General features: G+C 41.0%; 1 protein-coding gene across 1 annotated transcript in view; it reads right to left on the reverse strand.

The window, feature by feature from the left end:
* Nucleotides 1-10,224, reverse strand: part of FCGBP (Fc gamma binding protein) — a 70,874-nt gene extending 60,650 nt beyond the window's left edge. The window contains exons 1-3 of the mRNA XM_078379968.1: nucleotides 10,212-10,224; nucleotides 2,716-3,936; nucleotides 322-662 (exon numbers count right to left, since the gene is read on the reverse strand). Of these exons, the coding sequence (XP_078236094.1) occupies nucleotides 322-662; nucleotides 2,716-3,936; nucleotides 10,212-10,224 (1,575 nt within the window). The remainder of the gene's footprint in view (nucleotides 1-321; nucleotides 663-2,715; nucleotides 3,937-10,211) is intronic.
* Nucleotides 10,225-13,842: the final 3,618 nt, after the last annotated feature.

Here is a 13,842-nt window from a genome sequence, read left to right on the forward strand (position 1 = left end):
CTCTAGCAGCTGCCCACTCAAAGGCAGCACCGCAGGCTTCTCTGCCCTGCCTCCTTATCTGAGTGGGCTGCTGCCTGAGGAGGTGGGGGAGGGAAGTGTGCTTTGGCCAGGGAATGGGACAGCACACAGAGGAATGCACAGTGCCCATGGAACACTTTTGCTGGTGCTGTGCCAAACTGGACTGAACCAGTGAACTGCAGTTTGTGCTCATCTGTAATCTTAATAGAAAGAAGGACAGTTGTTAAACAAGCACACAGCCAGTAGTTTAGTAAAAAAATTGGAAATGAAGACCCGGGAAAAATATTTGTTGGCTAGACATACCCTCACAAGTCCAATTTCATTTCTGACCACGGAAATGGTGATGTTGTAGACACTGACAGTCACAGAACCAACGTAAGAAACACGAGTATTCCCCCTGTTTTCATTCTTGGCTTCGATGTTGAAAGAAGGAAGAGTTGTGTTTCGGCTGCACATTTTGGCAATGGTGTAGGTACAGGTGCCCATGAAATCAAAATTTCTCCTGTCAAAAGTGTGATAATGAGGATCTCCCTGAGCCCAGCAAGAAGATTCAGATTCCGGTACGCACACTGGTTGTTCATCTAAGATCTCACACCGCTCTTTCTTCCTGCACTGGATATCATCGCATGAAGGAGCTGGTTTACCTAGAGTAGGACAACCTCAGTGTCAGTGTAAAAGCAAGAGTAATCATTAACAAGCAGAAGCAAGTTTCCCAGTGAGCTATTTAGCTAATACAGTCATAAAATGTTATGTTAAAAATTGGATTACTGTCCTGGATCCATCCTTCTCTTCCAAAAATTGGAAGGAAGCAGAGCTATGGAAACAAGAGGAGCTTACTGAGAAACTATGGGAAGCGACAGAAATGGATACTCTTTCAGGCGTGCTGAATGACTGTCCAAATCAAAAGGAAATTGAACGATGGGATGTATTTTACAAATGGCCTCGGTTTCCTGATAGTGTTGGAGTAACTTAGATTTAAACTAAAACATAACTGTAAGTTGATTGCTGGAAGGTAATCAAATTGTTAAAAAAAGAGAGCAGAAAGTTGATTTGTTATTTTATTGAAATATGAATAGATTGGATGATTGTATACTCTGTGTTCTCCCTTCCCTCTAATATTTTCCCTCCCCCCCTTCCTTTTGCCTTTTGTATTCCCTACCCTATTCCTAGTAGTTAAAATAAATAAATAATAATAATAATTAAAAAAACAAGCAGAGGGGGATGTCCATGGAGAGAAGTGAGGTCTCTGAATTTCTAAATAGTTACAGCGCATACATTTACCCATGACGTTAAGGCCATCTATAATCAATGGTTTGATTTGCTGAGAGAGAGAAGGAAATGAGGCATCAAAATCAAAGTAACTTGAGAAGGACCACTCATCTACTGAAGGGAATAAGAACTGAGCACTAGGACATGGTAAAGAAGTCTAGGGGAAAAATATGCTTCTTTCCTTATAGAGGAGAAAAAAGGCAGAATGAGCAAGACTGTTCAGAAAATGTGTTGATCTTGTGTTGACATATTAGGAGAAGTTCTGGACTGGGCAGCAGAAGAGCCTCACGCCAATTACAAGGACCCTATGATACCTTTTGTTGAGGGTTGTTGTTATTTATTTATTTATTTTTATTTATTTATTGGACTTATATACCGCCCCATAGCGCTACAAGCACTCTCCAGGCGGTTTACAATTTTAATTATACAGGCTACACATTGCCCCCCCAGCAAGCTGGGTACTCATTTTACCGACCTCGGAAGGATGGAAGGCTGAGTCAACCTTGAGCCGGCTACCTGGGATTTGAACCCCAGGTCGTGAGCACAGTTTTAGCTGCAGTACAGCGTTTTAACCATTGCGCCACGAGGCTCTTTGTTAGGAAGAGCAAGGCTCTGTTTGTGCACGCACACAAACATGTGTGTGTGTGTGTGTGTGTGTGTGTGTGTGTGTGTGTGTGTGTGTGTGTGTGTGTGTGTGTGTGTGTGTGTGCGCGCGCGTGCACAGAGACTGTTGGGAACAACAACACCATGTTGGAAAACAGATGGTCAAACCATACACTAGCTCACTGGTTCTTAACCTTGGGTTACTCAGGAGTTTTGGACTGCAACTCCCAGAAGCCTTCACCACCAACTGTGCTGGCTGGGGTTTCTGGGAGTTGCAGTTCAAAAACATCCGAGTAACAAAGGTTAAGAACCACTGCACTAGAGTTAATCTGACATTAGAAGGGAAGCTCCCTTAAGATAGAGAAGGGGGTAAGTTTATTCTGTTCATTAAGAGTGTTCTTATGTCTGTTTTGTTATGGCATAAGAATGGGCTTCATCAGGCAAGCTGATTGCTTCTTCTCTGAAGGAATAATATATCTGGAGGAAAATCTTATGGTTTGAGACACACTTTCATGCCTCATGTAGCGTAGCGTTTACTCTCTAGGCCGCATGTGCCTCACTGCCCCTGTTCAAATGGGCATTAAGGATCAATGCATCTTTGCTCCTGTGCTTCTGGAATGGGGATGGAACTTCTTTGTCTGTTGTCTCGGGCAGCAAAATGTCCTGAGCTAGCTTTGTGGTTATTGCTAAAAGACTGATCAAATTTAAAAAAAAAAGGAAGTGAACGGACAATTAGGGTTAGTTCTGAAGTTATGACACACAAGAACAGTAATATGATCTGTACACTGAAAGTCTAAATGCACAAATTGAAAGATAGATACTTACCGCAGGAACATGGGGCCACAAAGCCATAGCCATCATAATTCAAAAATCCAAGGATGTAGAGCCCAAAAGGAGCGTTTGGGTGCTGTAGGGAAAGGTTGGTATCTTTGCTGTCCAATTTATATTCACCCCATGAATATTGTGTACCTGGTATGGGTTTCCACTGGATGTTTCCAATGGGTTTGTTCTCTAAAGTGAGCCCATTGGATTCTGATGTTTTGGCTATGAGGACAGCATAATTATAATAGTGTGCCATTCCCCTAAGGTGATAAGAGGTGTGATAGCTGGATATAGATGGGATATTGATGATGAAAGGGTCATAGGACTGGCTTCCAACTGTGGCACCAGTGAAGAAGAAAACGACTTGGATCCCAGCATTGGCAGAGAAATATAACGGCTGAGAAGGCTGCACATCCACCATGATAACTTGCCCGGCCACCACATTGTAAGAGCCGTGTCTGTTCCCAGACTGGTATTTGATGCACGTGTCTTGAGAGGCAGTGATATATGCAATGTCATCTCGAGGTTGGAAAGAAAGTGGAGGAACAATGAAGGTGGTTCCCCAGCTGGAAACAGGCAGGAGCTGCTCAACAACATGATCACAGCTGGTGTGCTTGACTGCGCAGCTATGGCCACTCAAGACAGCCACGGAGGCATTTGACACAACCTTAGTGCCGGATAAATCCGATGAGCTCTGCACCTGGATTGTTTGGAAGGCATGAAGGTCAACCACAAGCCTGCTTCCTGCTGGGTACACCCTCCCTTGGAATACTACAGTCCCTTTTAAGAGAATATCAATCCTGGCGGGAAACCTGTAGGCGACAACGGCAAATTCCTTGAAAGTGTTTGCTAGTGCACCTATTGGAGTTACCACGTAATACTGTGTGCCAAGCTGCTCGACTGGGTACACTATGGTGGCTCCACTGGTGTAGTCCCTATGGCTATGAGAGAAGACAGAGATATTTTTGTCCGCTTCAATCAGCACAGTCCCATTACAGATGCTTCCTCCAACCATCTCTGTGGAGTCTGGGAGAACGACGGACACAGTTTCTCCTGTATTGACAGAGACCGTTTTCTGGAACAGAGACTTCTTCACCGTCACAGTGACAGTGGTTGCAGGGTGATATCCAGTGATCAGCAGCTGAAATTTAGTTGGAGATGTCAAGTAGTTCTGCATGAAGGTTGTGATAAATTCCCTCCCACAGGAACCGGTTCCATAAGCACCTGAAAGAAAGAAAGAAAGAAAGAAAGAAAGAAAGAAAGAAAGAAAGAAAGAAAGAAAGAAAGAAAGAAAGAAAGAAAGAAAGAAAGAAAGAAAGAAAGAAAGAAAGAAAGAAAGAAAAAGGGGTTATCATAGAAATCATTGAATCATAGAAAAGTGAAATTGGGAGGGGCCTACAAGGCCATCAAGTCCAACCCCCTGGTCAATGTAGGAATACAATCAAAGCATATTTGCCAGGTAATTATCTAAGTTTTTCTTGAATGCCTCCAGTATTGGAACACTCACCAACTCCCGAGGTAATTGATTCCATTGCTGTACTGCTCTAACAGTTAGGAAGTTTTTCCTGCTATTCAACTGAAATCTGGCTTCCTGTAACTTGAGTCCATTGTTGTGTGCCCTGCACTCTGGGATGATGGAGAACAGATCCTGCCCCTCCTCTGTATGACAACCTTTCAAATATTTGCAAAAATGCTATCATGTCAACCCTGCATTTCCTTGCTACTTGTCTGTACTCATCTTTGGTGGCCTGGCCTTCTTTCCACTTCCTGTACGTGTCTTTTTTGGTTTTTAGGTCCTCCCTGAGCTTTTTTTTTTTTTTTTGCCACATCCCCCTTTTCTTTTTGGAATTGTTTATAGTTGTGACTTTAGAATTTCTTTTTTTAGAAGCTCCCACCCTTCTTGGACTCCTTTTCTTGTTAGGATCTTCTCCAATGGGACTTTACTTATCCTTGTTCTGAGATTATTAAAATTGGCTTTTAAAAAATCCAGCAGTGTGTGGCTACACTCTGCTTTCATTTCCTTTGAAATCAAGAATTCTATTATAGGTTATACAAATCTATGGTAACATTTAGATGACAATTGGAATTTTATATGGTATTTTGATCGCCTCCTCTCAAAAACAATTTAAAACTAGACAGAAATGGCAGCTAACATGATTAGAGAACAGAAGCCCTTTACCTGTGAGAAAAAGGTGGAAGTGTTTGGTCTCCACAGTGCTTAAAGATACTCAGCTGTGTTTTCCACACTTTGGCCAAAATCCAGTTGCTTAGTATAGTAAGGCACACTACAGAAGGTCTATTGAATCAATGGGAATATGGTGAGTTATCTCATCTGTAAGTTCCATTGATCCAAATGAACTTACTCTGTGACTTAGCTTAGTATAGTAAGTCTCAGTTTGAGTAAACAGAACTTATGGAGAAACTGACTCACCAAATCACTATCGATACAGTGAACCTACTTTGCTGTGAATTACTATACTAAGCGGTGGGATTTTGGCCATTATATGCTTATTTGCCATAGGAAGGAAGCAAACACAGTGGTATGGGACTACCTTCCACATTGCTATTGTGGGTGTTGGTGTCCCAGAGCCACCTTAGTTGTCGAACTCAACACAAGGAGATACGGTGCTGTCAATGAAAAGTTCAGTTACCCCAGTCATGGAGTATTAACTTGGTGACTTGAGGCCCTGTTGGGATTCTGAAATGTTGAGTGGACATATCTTAACTGACTGCAGTTATTTTGTATGGATTGGTGCACGGCCCTTGAATTCTCCTAAATGTTCACCTTGTGGCCAATTGGGCCAGCACACATTTGCCCATCCCACCCATACATCCTCTTCATTCAGTATTGAGGTTTAGCATCACAATTCACTGTGGCTTATTGCATCACATTTTTCGGTAAGCAGAACTTTTATTCAACAATCACTTTTAATTGTTGGACTTTTTTTAAAATTAGAGTTTGTAGAGGTAGCAATCCACATGCATACAGTATTATTATAGTAGGAAAAAAAATAATGCTCACACATTTCTTGCTCTTGATTTCTACTCTAAGAACTGTTTAAAGTTTTAAAATTCTTTTTTCCCTTTCTGAGTTTGGCTCATTTCATTTGTTCCATATGATTCTGAGAATTCCAAGAACATTACTCTAGACCAGTGGTCCCCAACCTTTGGCCTCCAAGATGTTCTTGGACTACAACTCCCAGAAGCCTTCACCACCACCTCTGCTGGCCAGGATTTCTGGGACTTGAAGTCCAAGAACATCTGGAGGCCCAAGGTTGGGGACCACCGCTCTAGACAACATGAGAAGTTTGTATATTGAAGGAGCACTCTCTCAATTGTCAGAAAAGGAGTAGTTGTGGAAATGTATTAAAAGAAGAAGCATGCCTGCCTCAGAATTATCTCCAGAATCTTACAAATGGCCTCTTTTACATCCCAAACTCCACAGACATGCATGATAGAAGAGATTGTGTTAATGAGGAGATAATGGTATAAGAAAAGGATGGCCATGCGTTCTGAACATGTATTTTGGCAATGAATTCAGATAATTTTGATGGGGGAAGTGGGCTGAGAATTGATGGTCTTGTTGTGTGGCCCCCAAAAGCAGAATTTAACACTTATTAAGAAGACTCATTCATGGAAGACAAGATTGCCATTGTCTTTGTGTCTCCTTATTTTTTTGCAAAGGATAAACTTGTGACAAAGCAGCCTATAACACACAGGATAGCCAGTTGCGCAGTGGCCAATAATAATAATAATAATAATAATAATAATAATAATAATAATAATAATAATAATAATAATAATAATAATAATAATAATAATAATAATAATAATAATAATAATAATAATAATAATAATAATAATAATAAATTCTGACTTATGACAACTCTTTCCAGGATTTTCTAGATAGATTACACAGAAGTGGTTTGCCATTCTTTTCTTCTGGGGTACCCTGGGACTGTGCAGCTTGCCCAAGGCTACACAGGCTGGGTCTACTTGCAGGAAGGAGGAATCAAACTCCCAACCTCTGGCTCCACAGCCACGTAACTAAATCACTGAGCTATCCATGGTGGTGTTTCTCATGAAGAGACTGTCATTGATCATCTTAGCATGTCCCTCATCAAGTCTTTCAGTTGTCTCCAACTCTCAATGGATGAGGGCAAGAATTACGACAATTTATGGATGGTCCACAAGAGAATTAAAAGCAAAATCGGTAGCTGAAAGATACTGAAAGAAACGGCATTTATAACAAGGGCTACTCTATGCCCATGAAGGACAAACTCACCACATAGGAGTGTCAGCCAAGTCCAGAGCTGCAGCCATCTTGTTGCCATGGCTAAAAGAAGCAAAAGAAATAGGCTCAGACAATTCAAGATGATCTCCCTGTCATTAAACTATTTAATTGTCACTGATTAAAAATTAAATAGAATCTTTGCATATTAAATTATTTCAACGTAACTCTTGGCAAAAGTTTGCATATTCTGTCAAAACACGACTGAGATAGTTTAGCCGCTCTAAGCCCATTTCAAGAAAAGCCCCAAGGATCTTTTTTCTAGGGTTTCATATCCAACCTGCCCTGTATTCAGACTGAACCCGCTGCCAGAATTCAGCAGCATTCATATCCAAAGGATAGGAGAGAAAATGGTCAATGTTAGAGGAAACAGGCAAAGCTATTTGAAGGATCGTATCACCCGATATGAGCCTTCATAGCTTTGAAGATCACCTGAGGAGGCTCTTCTTTCAGTTCCACCCCCCTTCCCAACCTCATCTGTTGAGGAGACTAAAGAGGGTCTTCTTGGCCGCTGCTCCCAGGCTTTGGAAGGCACTGACCAACGAAGTCAGACTGGCTCCCTCTCTCTTGTCCTTCCACTGACCAGCAGAAACCTTCATCTTCCGTCAGGATTTTAAGCAGTAAGTGTCTCATGAATGCTTCTTTATTAATGTATATGATTTTAAATATTTTAAAATGGTTTTAAATCTTGATTTTTAATCTTAACATATGTTTGTTTTCAATATGATTTTTAATTGTTTTTAAGATGTTGATATAGTATTTTAAAACTGTTGTTTGTTTCCTAATTTCAGGTGTTGTGAGCTACCTTGGGACCCATATGAGGAAAAAGACAGCATATAAATTCTATCTATCTATCTATCTATCTATCTATCTATCTATCTATCTATCTATCTATCTATCTATCTATCTATCTATCTATCTATCTATCTATCTATCTATCTATCTATCTATCTATCTATCTATCTATCTATCTATCTATCTATCTATCTATCTAATCTAATCTAATCTAATCTAATCTAATCTAATCTAATCTAATCTAATCTAATCTAATCTAATCTAATCTAATCTAATCTAATCTAATTGATTAAGCCTTGTTCAGGCAGCCGAAGTGATCTTTGTTCTTGCCCCCAAATACATGAAGATGATTCAGATTATTTACTAACCATGGTCATTAGTTGCCTGACATATGGGCAATGCTTGTGGCAAAAATAAGGATTCCAAATTCAGGATGCTAACCTTTGTTTAGCATCCCTTCTTCAGTAAGACCAGACCTCCCGCCTGTGACCTATCTCCCTCAGCTTTGCTTTCACTGATGCTCACTTGCCTAAGGTCTCATCATCATGTCTTGTGGTCAACAATCCAATGCTTCCCCCCCCCCTTAAATGTGTGTAATGTTAATGGCTCCTCTTTTTCTGGTGACCCTTAAGATATCTTAAAATAAAGACTGAACTTTTAAAAATATCCTTTCCATTCCAGCTGGTACCGCAACACCTATCTGTCTTATGCAGCGGTCTGCCTAGCCAGGACAGGGTGGGGGAATACTTCAAGGAGCCTCTTCACATAATGGGAGCAGCATTTTCAGTATCTTTTTCTAGAGCAGGGAGACTCTCCTCAGAAGGAATGGGCTCCTTTGAGTTCCTTGTCCTCAGTCCTAGTCAGTGGACAGTTGGGGAAGAAGGAGGAAGAATCTGCTTCAGATGAGTTAAGAATGTGATGAATTCTCACTAAATGCTTTGTTCTTGTCAGGATAAACTATCAGTATGGTGGGACAGCCTGTCAAAAGTTTGTTAACCTCTGTAAGATTTTCCATTTTTAATATTGCAGGATTAGTAGTACATCCCCACCAATTTTAGTTAATTGCTAGGCACAAAAACTGTGCCCTTTCCCTTTGTGAAGCAAAGCGCGCACATGCGCATGCACACAGAGAGGGACACTCACAAAAGGGTTAGTCTGTTGATGAAAAGATGCAAACAGCCCAAATAAGGCATCTTATCATTAAAAGTCTACGCAACAAGGTCACAGGTATGACAGTGTCATCCAATTTATGCAATTCACATCAATGGTACAAAGTATGCAATTGTGCAGTTTACACAGTTTTCAGGGGATGTGGTGGCGCTGCGGGCTAAACCGCAGAAGCCTGTGCTGCAGGGTCAGAAGACCAAGCAGTCGTAAGATCGAATCCACGCAACGGAGTAAGCTCCCGTCGCTTTGTCCCAGCTCCTCACCAACCTAGCGGTTCGAAAGCGTGCAAATGCAAGTAGATAAATAGGGACCACCTCGGTGGGAAGGTAACAGCGTTCCATGTCTAAGTCGCACTGGCCATGTGACCATGGAAGATTGTCTTCAGACAAAACGCTGGCTCTATGGCTTGGAAACGGGGATGAGCACTGCCCCCTAGAGTCGAACACGACTGGACAAAAATTGTCAAGGGGAACCTTTACCTTTACCTTTACACAGTTTTCACCAAAATTGTTTGTTGCAAATGTGAGAACTGTTGCTGAGAGGAGCAGAAAAATCAGGAGGCTATCAGGTGAGGAGAGAAATAATGTGGTTTCTTATTCTTATGCAAAGGAATGAAATAATAGAGGATTTCCATCCCTACAACAATTAATTGAAATGTACAAATGATGGTTCTGAAAATCGACCAAACCTCACTGAGAATGGCAAAAACAAAATATAGCAACTCCCTATTTGCAGCCAGGAGAAAAATTAGCACATTGCCTGCTCAGTGATGAAAAAAGTCCAGATTTAGATCTGTGCAATCCAAGAAGGTGATGTTAAGAAACACCAAACATTTTCAAATTAAACTGGTACACCACTTGGGGTACGATCCTTACTGGACCATTATCGACATCATGAAGGAACAGCCTCTCAGACCTGGAGACAGATCAGGAGTTCTGGGACCCATAAGGGAAATGGTAACTCCATTTTCCCTACATGTAAATACTGCTTCCTCCGCCCATTTTTCGTCTTGATAGGCCAAATGATGTCAATCGTCTCAAGATCATAAACACATTTATGCTTGGACAGTAGCTGTGCCTGAATTGTGTAATTGCTCCCAGAGCTATATAGTAGACAGTATAGTATAGTTACTTTCAAAACCTCATGTCTACAAGCCCATCAACACATCAGATTAGTTACTTATTATCTCTCCACCAGCTGAAGCATTGCTAGGTCAACAACAAGGAAAGGCAACAGGTTCACTTACCTGCAGAATGCATCTGGCTAGATTTATGCTGGAGGAGCTGATCTTATATAGTAGGCTGTTCCTGAGTGCTCCACCCATTGCTCTAAGACATTAGGGGAAAGGGTGCCATGATTTATGAGAAAGAAAGCCTGATAACACCGAAGAGTTAGCAACTTGGCCTTCAGAAGACATATACGCAAATTTACATGTGACAGTATGTAAAACCTACAATTTAGATAACCGCTACTGAATATATGGAATGAGGAAGGAAGTCAGAGAGGAAGAAGGTTTTAGAATCAAGAAGGAGAAGAATTTTTACCTGTAAAAGTAACCGCTTCTAGCTGGCAAAGTGCATTGGAAGCGATATGGACAGTGCAGATGTATATGGTGTAAATCTGTGGGGAAAGATTGTAGATGAGCATTGGAGCAAACATCAAGAGGATATAGGTTCAGTTCTGAGTGTCTCCATATGGGGCTGGGAAAACGTCTGCTTGAAACATCTTATCCACTTCTAGACTAGATGGACCAATGGCTTGACCCAATATAAGGAAGCTGGCGGCATGTTCCAGAATTTTTTAAATTACTGATCTTTGCATTCAGAGCTTCCCCAAACCTTCCTCTGGAAGAATGTGGGTGGGTGGGTGGGTGGGAGATAGAGAATGCTTTCATGGCTACAGAGAGTAGTAGTAAAGAGGGAAATAAATAAATAAATAAATAAATAAATAAATAAATAAATAAATAAATAAATAAATACATAAATACATACATACATACATACATACATACATACATACATACATACATACATACATACATACATACATACATAAAATTTTAAAAACTTCTATGTTTCTTCTATAATCGTTTAGAGTTTGAGACAATGACTGTAGTTTATCCATGGACAGTTCCAGAATTTGTATCTTTGCAAGCTATTGGACATTTATATATTTAGACAAATTCCCTCACTTTTTTTTTAAACCAACTCTCTGAATACTCGCAGTGGACCTCTGGATGTTATACTCCAACACCTATTGGAAGGCTATCGTCCATCTCAAGTTCAGTAAGACTACAAAGACATGTTCAAAAGAGAGTTAACTATCCTTTAATTTCAGTGCATTTCAAATACAATAGCCATGCTGACACAGTTTGATGTTAGCCAATGAGGGCTTTCATTAATCCTTCTAGATAAAAATTTATGACAAAACAAGGATCAGAATTTGAAACTGTCTTAGGATGTGATCAGATGGTGAGAAAGAATCATGTTTGATCACTCTAGAAAGGGTCCCTTTTGGAGATGGGCACAAATTAAAAAATGAATCACCAAATTCATTCAAAAATTGCAAATTTATCAATTTATATTCATACGAATCAATGCCTCCGATGAATGCTAATCATGAAATTTTAGCAATTTTTGATTTCTCAATTCATTTGGCTATAAAATGGCCCACCAGGGATCTAGACACACTAAAATGATAGAGAGGCTTCCCCTGACTCTCCTCTACACTCCCTTCGAGTTTGGTGATGATTGAGTTTTCCCAAGCCAGCAAAAAAAAAGGCATTTTCCAAGAGGGACCTATTTTTTGGGCGTATAACTTGAATGGCTGAAACCCAATCTTCACCAAACTTGGAGGGATTGTAAAGGACATCCATTAGAAACTTCTCTGTCATTTTAGTGTTTCTAGGTGCCTGGGGGAAACTTTCCTGGGGTGCCCTCCTTGTGGGTGTATAACGTGGACATCCCAAACCCAAACCTCACCAGGCTTGGAGGACCTGTAGAGGAGAGTCAGGGGAAGCTTCCCTGGGAATTTGGTGTCTCTAGGTTCTTGAGGGAAATTTTATAGGGCTTTGAATTTTTTTAAAAAATGAATCCACAAATCAATTAATCTTTTGTCAGAAAAATTCATAAATTTGTAATTTGCGATTTACCAAGCTTGATGAATCACTAATCGAAATGAATCACAATTTTTCTGATTTGTGCCCATCTCTAGTCCCTTCTGTGGGGGCAATCTCCCTTAAAGTAATCTCCAGACAGCCCCCGCCCAAAGAGTAATGATACTGCTGGACCAAAAAGTTCCCGAATGGGCACAGATCAAGTTTGGGCTGGTTCATGGTCTCCCCTTTCTGGAAAATAGTCCAAAATACAAGCTATTTCCCCCATCTGATCTTACCCTTGCACTAAAGCTGAAAACTGATCCCCAAAATCCAGTCATGTCTCCTCATATTGGCTCTTCAATGTCAGTTAGCAAATAAACAGTTCTTAGTAAGTAATCAGCCTGATGAAACTTTTATGAGGAGAAAACTGTATGGTTAATTTTTTTCTCTCCAAATGTTCAATTGAACATGGGGGAAAACAGGAGTGATATTGTAAATGAAAGCCATGCTCCCCACAAACCATTGTGTGAAGGTGTAGTAAGGACTGGTCATGATCCGTGCCTGCCAGGTGTTGGGAAAGAGGGAGGTGCCTGTACTTCTTTCACACACATGGATTCCCCTCCCATGGGGGCAGACGGCATCCCTTTTAACCCACTGTTGCATGAAGAAGAGGAGGTGGCGGGCCTGACTTGTAAATATGCTGCATGTGATGGCGATGAGGAAATGTTCATATTCCCTCTTACATGTTCACTTGAACAACTTACTCATCAAATACTGTTTTAAAATGTAAACACGCCAGATAACTCTTTCTGAACAGAACCCCCCAACAGATAATTAACTTCTGGCAAGACAAGATTTTCTTGGCTGATGCATTCCTGATTTTATCTAGTGCAGCAATAACTTTCTCTTTACATTTCCCTGTTCTACCCTTCCTAATTTGTCAGGCCAAGAGGTTAGGTTGGTGGTTCCCAACCTTGGATCCCCAGAGGTTCTCTGACTAAAACTTCTAGATGCCATCACCACTAGCTGTGCTGGCCAGGATTTCTGGGAGTTGTTGTCTAAGAATATCTGGGGACGCAAGGTTGGGAAGCACTGGTTTACACCCACAGGCCCAGGCTGTCTTGGATTCCGTGTAGATCTTTTCTTATTTTGCATAATGGAGTTATATCAGGTACTTCCCCATCCTAGGGTCAAGACTGCTGTGAACACATCCTGCCCCACCATGTCTGTCATCGCATTCCTTATTATTTCAACATCAAATCTGAAGAGGAGGAGGGTATTGTTTGGACGTCAGCTCTATGTAGCAAGAAGCCTGGAAAATCAAGGCTCTTCCTTATATGTACAGCCTATATGTGAGCAGGACGCATCTCCTATTTGAACCCATAGCTAAAACTATGCATGAAACTTAAGGATAAGACCTTGTGTTGTCACAGGGTGACTTTTCAGCAACATCTGACAAGTAGTATGAGTGTATATTTCACAAGGCCAACATGTAAATTCAACTACAGTGGTGCCTCGCTAGACAGCTAGCCCGCATGACAGTTTTTTCGCTAGACATTGGCTTTTTGCGATCACTATAGCGATTCGCAAAACAGTGATTCCTATGGGGGAATTTCACTGGACAATGTTTGGTCCCTGCTTTGCAAACCGATTTTTGCTAGACGACGATTTTGACAGCTCCCTCCGTGCTCACAAACAGGTGTTTTCGGGACCTAAACTTCTCAAGACAGCGATTTAAGTAGCTGATCGGCGGTTCACAAAGCAGCTTTCCTATGGCCGA

The sequence above is a fragment of the Pogona vitticeps genome, chromosome 9 (assembly GCF_051106095.1).
Source record: "Pogona vitticeps strain Pit_001003342236 chromosome 9, PviZW2.1, whole genome shotgun sequence".
Taxonomy (NCBI): domain Eukaryota; kingdom Metazoa; phylum Chordata; class Lepidosauria; order Squamata; family Agamidae; genus Pogona; species Pogona vitticeps.